The sequence below is a fragment of the Sander vitreus genome, chromosome 5 (genome assembly GCF_031162955.1).
Source record: "Sander vitreus isolate 19-12246 chromosome 5, sanVit1, whole genome shotgun sequence".
Classification (NCBI taxonomy): domain Eukaryota; kingdom Metazoa; phylum Chordata; class Actinopteri; order Perciformes; family Percidae; genus Sander; species Sander vitreus.
The window spans coordinates 34492966-34508378 of record NC_135859.1 but is presented as its reverse complement, the minus strand read 5'-3'; the positions used below and the strand labels follow the sequence as shown (position 1 = coordinate 34508378).

Below are 15413 nucleotides of genomic sequence, written 5' to 3'. Positions count from 1 at the left end.
TGCAAGACGACCCTGGCTGCAAATTACATTTGCTGCCGCTAGGGTGCGTCTAGATTTCTAGACTAACTAACGTTACTTGGAGCAAAGCTGAATGTTTCAACCATTTATCCACTAGGGCAGTGTTTCTCAAATGGCGGTACGTGTACCCCAAGGGGTACTTTGGAGAACTGCAGGGGGTACGTGACGTAACGTTTCTACGTTTTTGTCACTTTTTTTGAAGTTTGTCTTCCTTCTTTCTACTGTGTGTTTTTTGGTAACATTTTACTTGAAGGTATCGGCATAACTATGACATGACACTGTCATAACTATGACATGACACTGTCGTGAACGTGTCATAAATGTTATAAACAAGTCATAAACGTTTATGACTTCTGTCATTAAGTGTCATTCGGTTTTTTTAAATGACAAGTTGACATTGTTTGGGTTGTCTTGATTATGAGAACTTGACATTAATCAAAGTGACATTACCAGAGGCTGTCTTTGTCACAACAACGTAACATAATGTCATCCTGTTTAATGTCAAGTTCTCTTAATAAGGACACTCCAAAGAAATGTAATCTAAAGTTGTCATGACCAAGATAAGACCGTTAGCTTATTATTTTGATTAATGTTAACTTTCAAACATTGCCTACTATTACATTATGTTTTAGAGAGAGTTTCTTTGCACCCTTTGACCTACGTATCCCCCTCCGACGCACCTGTCTCACGTTATAGATGTGCAAAGTATTTTTCTGTACTGAAAAACTTTAAAAAATGAACAATAACTTGGTGGCCCCCCTGCAGTTACTCTGAGGACCCCCTAGGGTCCTTGCACCCCCTGTTGAAGATCTGTATTTTATATAATGAGAACATGACTGTCTGACATACTGGACACTGTCTGAGTCTACTGTCTGTGGTCGGAGTTAACTAACTCCAGGAGATGGCAGTACTGCGCAACATTAAGAAGGCAACTGCCGTTAAAATCCCCAACAGAAGAATAAGGAATGTTTATATTTTGTTTTTTTCATTTTTCTACACTTTATTGAGAATACAGACATACAAACAAACAGGGCACATTAACAAATGCACTTAAAAAAATAAGAGACTTTGCCTCTGATCGAGCATAGAAACCAAAAAAAAACCTAGGAGCAGTTCAAAGACGGAACGTTGTTCTAATCCGGGCAAAGCGGAGACTAAAATCAAACTCACCTTGGTTCGGGGACAATACGTCACAAACTACGTCACTCGCCGTAGACCTGCCACATATTCTCTAAGCATTAGCCAGCGGTTAGCATCTGGCAGCACAGAAATGTCATTATTTACAGAAAAGGATGGACTTTCACTTTTTTATTAGTAAGTATTGAATCATTTAAATGCCGCGAACATAAGACAGTACTGTGTCGACACGGACGTTTAGTAATAATGTGACAAATCCAGGTGTTTTAGCTCGCTGCTGTAGCTAAACACGTTACGATAGTCACTCTAGCTACACACGTCTGATAACGCCTAACCAACGTTACAGCCTATGTGTGTTTCTTTTTAACATTTTGAGTACGTTTAAGCCGCTTATTACAGCAGCGATAAATCCAAACGGATGTCATGTATCACCGCTAATTCTAACGTTATTCTAAAGGCCTTTTCTCTCACAATATCTCAGAAGTTGCAAATGTTTCTCCGACATTTTCCTTTTTTAAAAAGGTCACGATGACAAGTGAGGAAAACGGGATGGAGCCGCGGAGCATTAAGCCGAAGCTCCCTTCCTCAGCAGACTGATTCCTCATTGACATTACTACAACAACAACAACAACAACAACAAGTAGAAGAAGACTATCTGCATCATGGGAAGGTTAGTTTGGTTTGTTGCCATTTTTTTGGGAATGTAGGTTGATTTGTGAACTTTCCTATACCATTTATTTTTTATTATTTCCATCAAGAAGTAATACATATACCAGCATACTGTGTAATTTCATACTCCAATCAGAGTACAGAGTACAATTCCTACTAGTAACAGTATTCCTCTACTCCACAGGCTCTTAAACCACACTCATATATGCTCATACTCTTACATACACACCTCCCCAACCATACACTCTCCATGCTTCCACTCATCCACATATATCTTTCACATTTTGACACCCAGACACACACCAACACACATACATACACACACACACACACACACACACACACACACTTGGTTTAACACACCTATAGACCATTTCCCAGTTGTAAACATTCTGAATGGCCCGTTGATTTCCCGCTGCAGTGTTGTGGTTTAAAATTCAAGAGGTTTATTGTCATATGACTCACATGCACAGTAGGGACAACTTACACCGTGCAATGAAAAGCTTCCTTACATAACGAATATGTAATATAACTGACAGGAAGTTAACAAGGGGCCAGGCTGTTGCCTAGCAATGGAATTCCATTGAAAAGGTGTAGTCTACGTGATACGCAGGTATGCACAGTATACCCACTAAGAAATCTCCAGGGTTTCCATATACCCACTTAAAAATGTGCAACGATACGCAACAACACAGTTTTGTGACAGAACTTACACTTCAGGTATTTGAATCACAAATACGGGGTCGAGTAATGTGACTGCAAACTAAACTAACACTGCAGAACATTCATCGCTCCGCACCCCGTCGGGCCCAAATGCTCCGCCTACACTAACGCCAGCATCCTCCCTTCACAGCACATTTGAAACAAATATAAGTAGCCTATTTTATTTTGTCCTTGTTGCTTTGGGGTCAACTTTTGTGATCCAGGCTCAGGTCCCTGATGTGAAAGCCCCCTTACCGCTTTATATGCCATTTATTTTTTTTTTATATTTTGTCATCTGTGTTTTCCTAAATAAAGGTATTCCCACCATAAATTGGTGCATAAAAGTGTATCAGAATGCAGGAAAGGAAGTCTTTGACACTCAAAATAACCATGGGGGAGGACACCCAGACCCCACACTAAGGCCCATTCTATATATATGTGGTACCCACTGTGTATATCTGTGATATGTTTAGGTATTCCTTTCTCAGGCTCTCCTGTCTTATATCTATGTGTCGACAGGATCAGCTTTTCGTGCCTTTTCCCGGCCCCGTGGCATTTCAGCGTGTCGTCCCAGGTCCTTCCCCGGCTCCTCACACTTTCCCTCCGACAGCTGCTCTTCCTCGTCCTGCTGCTCGGCCTCATCGGGCTGCTCTACCTGCTGCTCGTCTCTGGGAAGGGACACGCCGGCTGGATCAGGGAGGAAAACCACTTCCATAGGTACATCGCTGCACAGCTGCTCCGTGTTTATGTACCGTGTCCATGCTCGGACACGTTTTGGCTAACGATCAGAATATGTTTAAATATCTGATATTTGTAAATACAAATATCCTGCAGCCACAGACAGATCACGAGACAACAGTCTCTGTACTCGTTATGCATCTCTTTGTAAACACTTAACGTCTCTTTGTAGTCCGTTGCATCTTTTACGTTTTACATCTTTTGTGTCATTTAAAGTCTTTATTTAGTCGTTTTACGTATTTTTTTAGTCGTTCTTTATATAAAGGATCTTGTAATGTTTTCAGTTAATTTAATGGTGTCACACTAAAGTGTACCTTCTTACCTTTCGAACAAAATAGCATTTTAAGCATTTACTTTAGCTTTGTCTTTACAAGAGTCGGCAAAAGGAAGCTAACACTTAGCTAAATTACTTTTATTTGCACTTTGGGGGCGTTCGCCCAGGAAAAGCTCCATGAAAAGACCGGAAAACTGCGTCAGACAGGATGTGTCTGGATATGGCCGATAGCTGCGAACAGTGTCCTAACATGGACTTTAAGATATCTTTATTAACCCAGGGGGCAATTTGGGTTACAGCCAACAGTAATCTATAATAGGGGTGCATGATATATCGTCTCAATATTGTTATCGCGATATCACGTTGCGCAATATTATATCGGAGGCGCTGCGTCCCGTCTAGGCCTGCACGATTCGGGGAAAAATATGAATCACGATTTTTTTAGCTTAGAATTGTTATCTATTTTGATGCATTTTCCAGTAATTTTTGTAATTTTACATGTATTTAAAAATATCGAAATTAATATCTATATCGCAATATAGCACGTTTTTCTCCCATCCCAGAATGCTGTGTGGACTAGCCAGACCCTCCTCCGCAGCGCTGTGGAGGAAGGTCTGGCAATGGGAGACTACATAAATGATGAACACAGGCAATAACGTCTTTAACAATTCTTTGTTGTCCAAAAGGCATTTGGCCCGCGTGACCGATGTGGACGCAACAGATACTAGCAACCCCAACCTGAACTACGGCCTGGTGGTGGACTGCGGCAGCAGCGGCTCCAGGGTGTTTGTGTACTGTTGGCCCCGGCATAACGGCAATCCACATGAACTGCTGGACATCCGGCAAATGAGAGATCAACACCGCAAGCCAGTGGTCATGAAGATCAAACCCGGTAAGATGCGCAGGCTTGTATGTAATATGATGAACGTAAAACCATTCAGCGTTTGTTCTCATGAACGGGTTCGTGTGATATTGTACGAAAACGTATGCTTTACTTTTAACTCCACCTTCTAGTCTCGGCTCAGCTTGCTTGGAACCTTCCACCGAGGGCGGTACGAAAAAAGTACAAGGTACTAGCCAAAACCTCTGCTAATAGGAAAAACCAAAAAAGGAGCAAGTCGAGCCATGCCATGCAGCATAAAACGGCGTTCATTTCCTCCAGACTCGAGTCATTGTACAACATATTCTCATCAACGGGTTCGTGTGATGTCGTAAAACTTGTGCAAAACAGTTCGAATGATATCCTACAAAAGAACACTCCGTCACGTGATGACTGATCACATGACAGTTAAAGTGCTCATATTATGCTCATATCAGGTTCATAATTGTATTTAGAGGTTATATCAGAATAGGTTTGCATGGTTTAATTTTCAAAAAAACACCATATTTTTGTTGTACTGCACATTGCTGCAGCTCCTCTTTTCACCCTGTGTGTTGAGCTCTCTGTTTTAGCTACAGAGTGAGACCTCTCACTTCTGTTACTTCTTTGTTGGGAGTCGCGCATGCGAAGTAGCTAGGTAAGGACTACTAGCCAGTCAGAAGCAGAGTATGAGGGCGTGCCCTGACAGTACCTAGGTAAGGACTACTAGCCAGTCAGAAGCAGAGTATGAGGGCGTGTCCTGACAGTACCTAGGTAAGGACTACTAGCCAGTCAGAAGCAGAGTATGAGGGCGTGCCACGCTAGCAGCTAGGCGAGCATTATAACGTGTGTTACAAAGTGACCACGTTTGTCTCTGAAGTAAAGGCTGGACTACAATAGAGCTGTTTGGAGCAGGACTTTGGGCTTTTTCACTTTGTAAACCTATAATGTGGACAAAAAAGATATATATAACACAATAAAGGAAAGGGAAAAAGCCAAAAAGCATAATATGAGCACTTTAAAAGCTTTGCGTGGTCAGACACCTGTTAATATCTCGGACCTGCTCCATCCGTACATTACTAACAGGTCCATCAGGTCTTCTAACCAGGGATTACTGGCGGTCCCATGCACGATTTGCGATTTTTAAAACATATTGCAATATTCTGTGATATATTGCAATTGATTACCTTTTTTCAAACTTCTAATTTTTTCCCAATTTCAAATGATGTCCCCAAAAGGAAACTTTGTTAACATCTGCTTTATCTAAAAATATACATTTCTCAGTTTGTTTATCTCACTTCAATTGTATTACTGCAAAATTGGATTGTCAAGCACACAAACCAAGACATATATAATAAAAGATCGATACTCGGTGTCTGTGTATCGATACAGTATTGCTAACAACAAAGTGACTGTGAGCCGGGTACAGAGCACCGTCATGTGTCAGTCGTTTCAGCGGCCGTGGCAGTTAAGTTTAGCCGAAAAAGGTGAGCGTCCTGCGGCGAAGACACTTAAGTTAAGACACCAAAACAACTACTTAAGATTTGGAAAAAAGATTGTGGTTTGGGTTAAAACAGCGGCCCTGTTAAGTAGCACTCTCGGGACACAAACACATCCGGGCGAAGGGGAAGTCTTGTGTTTTCCCCTTAACGTCTTCCGGGACAACGCTCCTCTCCCCGGCTTGTAAGCCCTGTGTTTTGTGACCCAAACATCCACCCCGACCTCCTCCCTACGAGGACATTTGCGCTCTTATAAAGCGGCAGTCAATGTAGTGCATACATACTGTTGGGTATTGTTTGGGTTTTTTCCAATACCGGTGCTAAAACGATACTTTTAAAACGGTAACGGTGCCTGAACCGATACTTTAAAAAAGAAAAAAGGAGCACAAAACAAGTTGGCAACATTAAAGAACGGCTTGTTTATTGCTAAGTCCATATGGTCAAAATGAAATGACAAAAACAACCACTAGATGGATAAAGGGTATTTTACAATAACTTTGAATGCACCACGAGGCTGGCGAGGCGAGTTTCAAGTGAACGCACCGTCTGTGTTGTTTTTCCGACTGTTCCAGACTGTTACGTCTCGGTGTTGGAATCCTCTACAGGGAAATACAGTCACACCGTTTAACGTCAAGCTGTCAGCATTTCAACCGTGTTTAATCCAGCTGCTAGCTAACGCTAGGCTAACGTTACCTGCTGCCAAGCGTATTATGTTCACTAGCGTCACATGCAGCGATGCTTCTGTTGCCTCTACCGTCCGTTTCGGAGCATCAGAGGGCAGCGCTGGCATTTCAGTAGCACCAAAATGAGGCACCGAAACCGAGGTCGATACCGGGTTTCGGTACCCAACCCTAATACATACAGTAGTACATTTGTGGAAAACATTTGAATTACAGTGCATTACATTACTTCGCTATATGTACGAATGGTTTATGACAACAGCCTGAACCATTACATGCTAGTTTGTTATTTACGCTCTATAAAATATATATATGTTTGGTTCTTTATGTTGTTTCCTTTGTAGGTATCTCTGAATTGGCTAAAACACCTGAGAAAGCCAGCGATTACATCTATCCACTGCTGAGCTTTGCAGCCCAACATATTCCCAAAAATAAACACCAAGAAACTCCCTTGTACATCCTGTGCACCGCGGGAATGAGAATCCTCCCTGAAAGGTACAGTCGGCCTCAATGAGCGTCCTCTTATAATGTAAACCTGCTCTACTTCCACAAGCCCCAGATGTACATTTCCCACTGAAAAGGTAAAAGCATTGATGTTTCAGATGCCGTACATTTTATGCTGAAGTTGATTGTTTGATTTCAGTCAACAAGAAGCTCTTCTTGAGGATCTACGAACAGACATCCCAGTCAACTTCAACTTCCTCTTCTCTGACTCGCATGTGGAAGTGATTTCTGGGAAACAGGAAGGTAAATAAAAGGAATAGAACTTAAAAACCAGTATGCTCAACTAAAAGGTATCACAGTTACAGCTTTATTTAGATTCATGCTTTTATAAAACATTGTGATTATGTAATAACATTTAATGATACAATGCCATAGTTTTGATTCACCACTTTATTGGCGTTGAAAGATTTCCTGACACAGTAACATGGTACACACAGGCTACGTTCAGACTGCAGGCAGAAGTGGCCCAAATCTGATTTTTTTCTTTTTTGGGGTCAAGTGACCAGGTCAGACTTCTTCAGAAGTAGTGCGAACACTCAAATCAGATTTAGACCACTTCCATATGTGGTCCTGAATCAGACCCAGGTCGGATTTGATGCGACTTTTACATCAACGGGTCTGTTCAAAACCGCAAACAGTTCACACTGGAATCAGATATAGGCCACCATTTAAAAGGTAACGTGAACAGCCAAAGTAAAAAATCGGATCTGAGCAAAAAAAATGTGAGAACGTAGCCAAACGCTCCGTTCTGACGTGGTTTCTAAAATCGGATCACAACTGGACAGCTCTCGGAGAGACAGAGCAGCGGCTGTTAAAACGTCTTTCATTTCTTATCATTTTCACAATAAAAGTCACCGGGTGTTTTGTTATTTAAATGCTTTTATCATGAAGCGGAAAAATCAGGAAATGTTGGGTTGTGTCATGTAGTGTTAAGACTGTTTCTTTTATCTGCTGGTTCCACAGCCTCACAGTGAAAGACAGTCAGACAGAAACTGACCGTCTGAACAGTGGAGTCAAAACTAGATTTAAATTCTCTTTGTAAACAACAAATCTTGCGCAAAGCAACGAGCGTTTTGTCTTCTTTAGATCATGTTCTTCAGAGGGAATTTTCTCTGTTGCCATCAAGATGTTGTTATATTTGACCTGCTTTGAAAACTAATCGCCACTTTAATTCTTTTATGCCTTCTGCAATTTGACTTTTAAATGGATAACTACTCTCTGGGGTGTGGGCCTATATGTAGGCTTGTGTGTGTGTCTGTGTGTGTGTGTGTGTGTGTGTGTGTGTGTGTGTGTTTTGTCTGTAGCTGCTGTTGTAGTGAATGAATAGATCCGACGCCAAGGCCAGATTAATGGCTCGGACCCAAACGCCAACTGCCCTTTTTCAGATACTTTTCCTGTTTCTCTTCCAAGTATGACAAAATCCCAAAAGGTCAGAATCAGATATGTGGCCGGGTTGGTTCAGTGGGTAGAGCAGGTGCACATATACATGGAGGTCTGTGCCTCGACGCGGAGGTCCAGGGTTCAAATCCGACCTGTGACGATTTCCTGCATGTCTTCCCCCTCTCGCTCCTCTTTCTCACCTAGCTGTCCTGTCAAAATGAAAGCCCCCCACCCCAAAAAAAACCTGAGTAAGTTCCGGACAGCTTACTGAGGATTTCTTTGTCTAGTGCTGCCTTATATCTGCCAAATAAATCCTCCAATGACAGTCTTCAGGACATGCTGCTTAAAAATCCAACTGGATACTTTTGAGTCCAAGGACCTCCTTCTCAGGGAAGTCCCCTGTTGATGTCATATTGCTGACTTTCTGCTGCTCTCTTTTAGCTGATTCCAACAGCCTGAGGCCTTGGCTTGGTGCCAGTGTCTGACTGTAGATGGCAGCAGCATGTATAGGCAGACACAAGGCTTCACCTGTCTACACCACAAAGGCCCACGTCATATACGTGCCCCTAATTTAATTATAAACCAGATTTTTTCACATTTTGACACAACACTGCTCTTAACGAATTGCTCCTTATGGGATTAATAAAGTTGTTGAATTGAATTCAATTACATTTGTTTTTTTAGATACTTTTCTGGTTTCTTTCCTTGTGTTTTAGTTTTATACTTGTTAGAGTTTATGTTTCTTTGCTTTTCCTTTTCATGTGCCATGAAATGTTTTGGTATTTTCCGTATTAATACCGTCTGATTTCAAGGTGTTTTGGACCCCAGGAAGGTGTCAGCTAATGGGGATCCTTATAATAAACCAAACTAAAAATGTTGTCATCCTTTGCTTCAGGTGTCTATGCATGGATTGGAATAAACTTTGTCCTCGGGAGGTTTAACCACGTGCACAATGGTAGGGACCGAAGCAAGTAGTATTTCTAAAAAAAAAAAAAAAGTACTTTTTTACACATGGTGAACCCACCCTGCCTGACTCTGTCACCTCTTTTTTTGTGTCCATCTTTGAAGATGGGGAAGCTGTGGTGGAGGTGAATGTCCCCGGCAGTGATCAGCAGGAGGCGCAGGTGAGGAAAAGGACTGCCGGTGTCCTGGACATGGGCGGGGTCTCCACACAGATCGCATACGAAGTGCCCAAAACTGTAAGCTTTGCTTCTCCACAACAGGTTATTATCCACAACCAATTCTGTTTATTGTGCTGTTTTTGTTTTTGTCACTCAATCTTTGTTTCTTCTCCCTCCTTCCAACCTCTGTCATTCCCTGGTTTAAACCATGTATGCACCATTTTTGTCCCGCGGAGAGGATCTGCTCTCCATTCATCACTGTTGAAGTCACACTGTGAGCCTGCTGCATGACTCCATAGCAGGATTTTTGGACTGAGATCATTAATGCATGTACTTGCAATGCAAGAGACAGTTAAATGCAATGGAAGTTGTTCATGTCGAGTTTTGTTTGTGCTGTAGTGATTGATTTACATTAGCAGGTTTGGCACACACGGCTTTTTTTCTTTTGGCTCTCGTCGTTTTTTCTTTACACCACAAGATTCTCAGTTTAAGTTTCCTCATCGTCATCTATTTAGACAGCTTTTGTTCTATATTGTTTTGAGATACATTAAAGGGTAATTTTGTGGGTTTTTATTGCAACCTGGACCCCATTGTCTTCCATTCATTGGTGACAACATTATGGAGAGGATCCCTACAGAGATAGACCTTTTTGGTAAAGAGTTAGATCCTTTTTGTTTAATGTGAAACGGCCAAACCCACCAGACTCCATGTAAATAATCAGTACTTTTAGCGTGTATAGAGCCAGCATACTTTCACATGTAAATGGGTGAATTAAGGGTTTATTTCAACCAAACCAGAGTGGTGATTGTTGGACCAGTGGAAAGACGAACCAAGACGGCTTTTTATAGTTTTATTTTGTTTCTGTCGACTTTGAATGAAGTGTGTTTTATGATGATAAACTTACTGTTTATTTAAAAGGAGTCTGGTGAGTTTGGTGATGGTGATTTCAGGGCTGTTTCTGGTTAAACAAAAAGGATCTTAATCTTTAACAAAAAGGTCTATCTCTGTAGGGATCCTTTCCATAATGTTGTCAGACACTTAGAATAATAATCTCAAAACAGTGAACGAAAATTGATGGTGCACAATTGCCCATTAACGTTACATTGCAGCTTGTTTCGCTGACTGCTGACTGCAGCGGTCTGGCTTAATACTGAACTAGTTTTAAAGATTGTTGTTCCCATCAGTCTCTTAAAAACACAAACATGGGAAAATAGGGTCCAGGTTGAAACAAAACAGAGTTTAACAATATACTAAATGGTTTTCTTGTTTCCTAGGAGGAAGTTGCCAAGAACTTACTGGCCGAGTTCAACTTGGGCTGTGACGCACATCGCACCGAGCATGTTTATCGTGTTTACGTGTCTACCTTCCTTGGGTTCGGAGGAAATGCAGCCCGCCAAAGATACGAGAAGAGTGTCATCAGAAACACCGCCACTCGAAACAAGTGAAATCCACAGCCAGATCACTTTTTCTTTGCTAAATGATTTCCGTCCCAGTCGGTAAAGTTTTTACACCGTGTTTCTGATTTCTCCAGACTCTTAGGGCAGCGTAACGGTGAGACGGCAGACTCTCCGCTCCTGGACCCTTGTCTGCCTGCAGACCTGCAGGATGAAATCGGTCCATCTACTCAGAAGCTCTATTTGCGAGGCACAGGAGACTTTGACCAGTGTAGACAGATTCTCCAGCCGTTCCTCAACCGCACCAACGAGACCCTGACCTCGCTCAGCGGCGTCTACCAGCCGGCCATCGACTACGGCAACAGTCAGTTCTACGGCTTCTCTGAGTTCTACTACTGCACGGAGGATGTGCTGCGCATGGGCGGCGATTATAACGCTTCCAAATATGCCCAAGCTGCCAAGGTAAAATGTTTTCAGAAAAACATTTCAGTGAACTATTTCTGAAAAGATAAGTAAGTTTCCAAACAAGCCGACATGTTTTAAAATCCAGGAGCCCCACGTGAAGCGTTCGTCCAATCAGCTGCAGCCAATCGCGGTTGTAAGGGGGCGGGGCCTGTTTTCTTTGCTTGTAAGTGGTCAGCAAAGAGAAACTGATAACCGCTAGTGGCGATCGAGCGTCCAGTGCTAGAAGTGAGGCGATCCCTGCCGTCAGAAAACGCCACAGTGGCAACATACCGTAGAACTGACATTTTGACTTGGTGACAAAATGCTCGCTGCACACGTAACGTTGGACATAACGTTAGCTTAGCGTCTCCCCATTCTCTCTGCTGATTGCTCACGTCTGTTTCCACTTTGTCTTCATAAAAACTCAGTTTTTTAAGTTATGGGTTCTTTACGTTGTTGGTAGTGCTTATCATCACACGGGAGCTTTTAGGCATTTTTCTGTAGTTTGCTAGCGGACGGAATCAACGAGGAGGAAACCTACACGCAATACAAGTCAACAGAGAGCGGAGCGTTGTTTTCCCCTCTGTAGGTAGGGGAGGTACTTTAAATGTGCTCTGTCTCTATCAGGGATGCACCGAATCCAGGATTTGGCTTCGGATTCGGCCGAATGTTGGGCTCTTTAACGGGGTTCGGTTTCTGCCGAACCTTAGAATTCCTTCCCACCGAACCCTACGCTTGCACTACGCGCGCTACGCTGGTCAACGTAATGACGGCGCCGTTGATTACGGGAAGGTGTTTACGTAGGTGGAGCGTTCAATGCAGCAGGCTGTGAGAAAGTGGAAATGGAACTCGTGAGCAGAAAAAGTGTTGTTTGGCAGTACTTTCAGTCAAAAGAAGGCCATTCAAGTCCAGCTACATGTTCAATCAGCAATGCTGATTAGTCTGGTGGTGGCGAGGACCCTAAACAATACACAACATCACCGCTGTTACAACATCTGGTATGAAACATCTGAAAGAATACGAGTTGTGATGAAGGAATCTACAGACAGCAGCCAAAATGCAGCAACTTCAGCTACAGCAAAGGAAGGACAGTCACTGTTTACTTCATTAATGTGTTTACTGTGTTCATGGACTGAGGACGGGACGAGGATTCAGCAGAATCTTAACCAGTGGATTCGGTATTCGGCTGAACCCCCAAAAATCTGGATTCGGTGCATCCGTAGTCTCTATGAAGCATGTCAGATAATAAATAATTAACGTCGTATTTATGACCACTAGAAAGGTTCCTGATGTTGTGCTTTAACATTCACAGAGTTACTGTTCGACCCAGTGGCAGACTCTGAGGGAGCGCTTCGACTCCGGCCTGTACGCCTCGCACGCTGACCTTCACAGACTGAAGTAAGTCTCACCGGATTATCAAACCGCTTCTAAAGCTCGACGTACCAGTCGGTTACAGTCCAGAAAAAGATGCCTGCTAGCGTCAAGAAGAATGTTCATCGATGTCTTTATGCTCCTGCCTGCAGGTACCAGTGTTTTAAATCAGCATGGATGTACGAAGTGCTGCACTCGGGCTTCTCGTTCCCAGCCAGTTATAAAAACCTGAAGACCGCCCTGTTGGTCTATGATAAGGAGGTCCAATGGACGCTTGGAGCGATTCTCTACAGAACACGGTTTCTGCCTCTGAGGTAAGATTTTCTGTCACATATGCCCCGTTCTTAGTCCCTTTACTGATGAAGCTTTAAGGGCTTTTCACACGGGGAGCGAGGTCGCGTGGATCCGCAGGGTCTCACTACGCTCCTCATGTGAAGCCGTACAACTGAATGAGATCAGCACTGTGATGTCATTTATCCCTAATCACAGCTCGATTTATAACAAGCAGCGGCAATCCTAGTCCATCTTTACTTCCATCACAAACGTGCGTCACTTTGTAACACACGTTATGATGCTCGCCTAGATGCTAGCATGGCACTCCCTCATACTCTGCTTCTGACTGGCTAGTAGTCCTTACCTAGGTACTGTCAGGGCACGCCCTCATACTCTGCTTCTGACTGGCTAGTAGTCCTTACCTAGGTACTGTCAGGGCACGCCCTCATACTCTGCTTCTGACTGGCTAGTAGTCCTTACCTAGGTACTGTCAGGGCAAACCCTCATACTCTGCTTCTGACTGGCTAGTAGTCCTTACCTAGATACTGTCAGGGCAAACCCTCATACTCTGCTTCTGACTGGCTAGTAGTCCTTACCTAGGTACTGTCAGGGCTCACCGTCATACTCTGCTTCTGACTGGCTAGTAGTCCTTACCTAGATACTGTCAGGGCAAACCCTCATACTCTGCTTCTGACTGGCTAGTAGTCCTTACCTAGGTACTGTCAGGGCAAACCCTCATACTCTGCTTCTGACTGGCTAGTAGTCCTTACCTAGATACTGTCAGGGCAAACCCTCATACTCTGCTTCTGACTGGCTAGTAGTCCTTACCTAGGTACTGTCAGGGCAAACCCTCATACTCTGCTTCTGACTGGCTAGTAGTCCTTACCTAGATACTGTCAGGACACGCCCTCATACTCTGCTTCTGACTGGCTAGTAGTCCTTACCTAGGTACTGTCAGGGCTCGCCGTCATACTCTGCTTCTGATTGGCTAGTAGTCCTTACCTAGGTACTGTGCATGTGTGACTCCCAACAAAGATGGAACAGAAGTGAGATGTCTCACTCTGTAGCTAAAACAGAGAGCTCAACACAAAAAAGAGGAGCTGCAGCAATGTGCAGTACAACAAAAATATGGTGTTTTTTGAAAATGAAACCATGTAAACCTATTCTGATATAACCTCTAAATACAATTATGGACCTGATATGAGAATAATATGAGCACTTTAGCATTTAACGAACACGGCCCTGAACTGACTTGTTTGTTCACACTGTAACGTTTGTCTCTTCCAGGGACATCCAGCAGGAAAGTCTGAAAGCGGTGCACTCTCACTGGCGACACAGCTTCTCCTTTGTCAACAACCACTACTTATTCCTGGCTTGTTTCTTCATCGTCTTGTTGTCCATCATGCTGTACTTACTGCGCCTCCGCCGCATCCATCGGCGCACGGCGCAGTCCTGCACGCCTTCCTCCGTGCCGTGGTTAGAGGAGGGCCTCGGCTCATCCACAATCCCTATCAACCTCTAAACTTTCCGAAGTCCTGACAGCATGTCTGACTCTCCAAAGCCCATCTCATTTTTCTCCCCGAGAGGATCTGCTTGTCCAGTGAGCGTTTTCAAAAGTCTGCGAAACCCTTCAGAGATGCTGGTGAGAATCGATCATCGCGTGCGAGTCTTCAGACTTACCGGAGCTCTGAAAATCTTCTGTGTTTTGAAGTTATTTTGTTTAATAATGCAACACATTCTCACTCCCATCGTGTAAAATACGGACGCTTGGTCAGGTGCCCTTGGCGTTGTTATTGACGCTAAAAGTATCATCTCTAAACACGCTGGGTGGGGACTATGGCGTCATTTTTGACGGTTAAGGAGGTTAAGGAAAAGGTCGTGGGTGGGCTTACGTTTCCATGACACACGGGAAGAACGGGACGGTTGGGTTTAGGTAAAGAAGAACGGGACAGTTGGGTTTAGGAAACGAGACACGCGGGACACGATCCCCGGTCTCCTGGGTGAAAGTCCTGTGTTGTTTGACCCATCCTCCCCCCCGACCAACCTCCTTTATGTTGATTTTTGGCCTTTCGTACTACTCGCTACTGTTGTCGCTCTTAGTGCTACGTCATCTTCTAGCCCCGTGTAGCTGCTGCTCTCCCCGGTACGTTCTACAAACACGCTGAAGGGCGCTTTTTGCGTCGCTTCAGACGCTGACAGCCTCTGTCCAAACATCTGTATTTTACGTGTTCGGAGTGAGAACGGGTTGAATAATGACATGTCTTCTATTTTATTTCTGTACAAGACAAACACAACGGTACTTTGCTTCCTAGCAAATCTTCAATACCTACATGAATATGCAGGCTATACT

The 15413-nt window shown here is 43.5% G+C and overlaps 1 protein-coding gene across 2 annotated transcripts in view; it reads left to right on the top strand.

Annotated features, from left to right (window-relative positions):
- Positions 1 to 1214: 1214 nt before the first annotated feature.
- Positions 1215 to 15413, top strand: part of entpd4 (ectonucleoside triphosphate diphosphohydrolase 4) — a 16306-nt gene continuing 2107 nt past the window's right edge. The window contains exons 1-13 of one of the 2 annotated variants that reach the window (XM_078251626.1): positions 1215 to 1332; positions 1678 to 1825; positions 3046 to 3243; positions 4225 to 4430; positions 6921 to 7071; positions 7220 to 7323; positions 9356 to 9415; positions 9529 to 9659; positions 10856 to 11022; positions 11113 to 11437; positions 12732 to 12817; positions 12943 to 13104; positions 14351 to 15413. The exon at positions 14351 to 15413 is cut by the window's right edge and continues 2107 nt beyond it. In XM_078251626.1, coding sequence (XP_078107752.1) covers positions 1818 to 1825; positions 3046 to 3243; positions 4225 to 4430; positions 6921 to 7071; positions 7220 to 7323; positions 9356 to 9415; positions 9529 to 9659; positions 10856 to 11022; positions 11113 to 11437; positions 12732 to 12817; positions 12943 to 13104; positions 14351 to 14585 — 1833 coding nt within the window. In that variant the 5' untranslated portion in view covers positions 1215 to 1332; positions 1678 to 1817 and the 3' untranslated portion in view covers positions 14586 to 15413. Of the gene's footprint in view, positions 1333 to 1677; positions 1826 to 3045; positions 3244 to 4224; positions 4431 to 6920; positions 7072 to 7219; positions 7324 to 9355; positions 9416 to 9528; positions 9684 to 10855; positions 11023 to 11112; positions 11438 to 12731; positions 12818 to 12942; positions 13105 to 14350 lie in introns of both variants that reach the window. The other variant, XM_078251625.1, reaches the window with a different exon arrangement.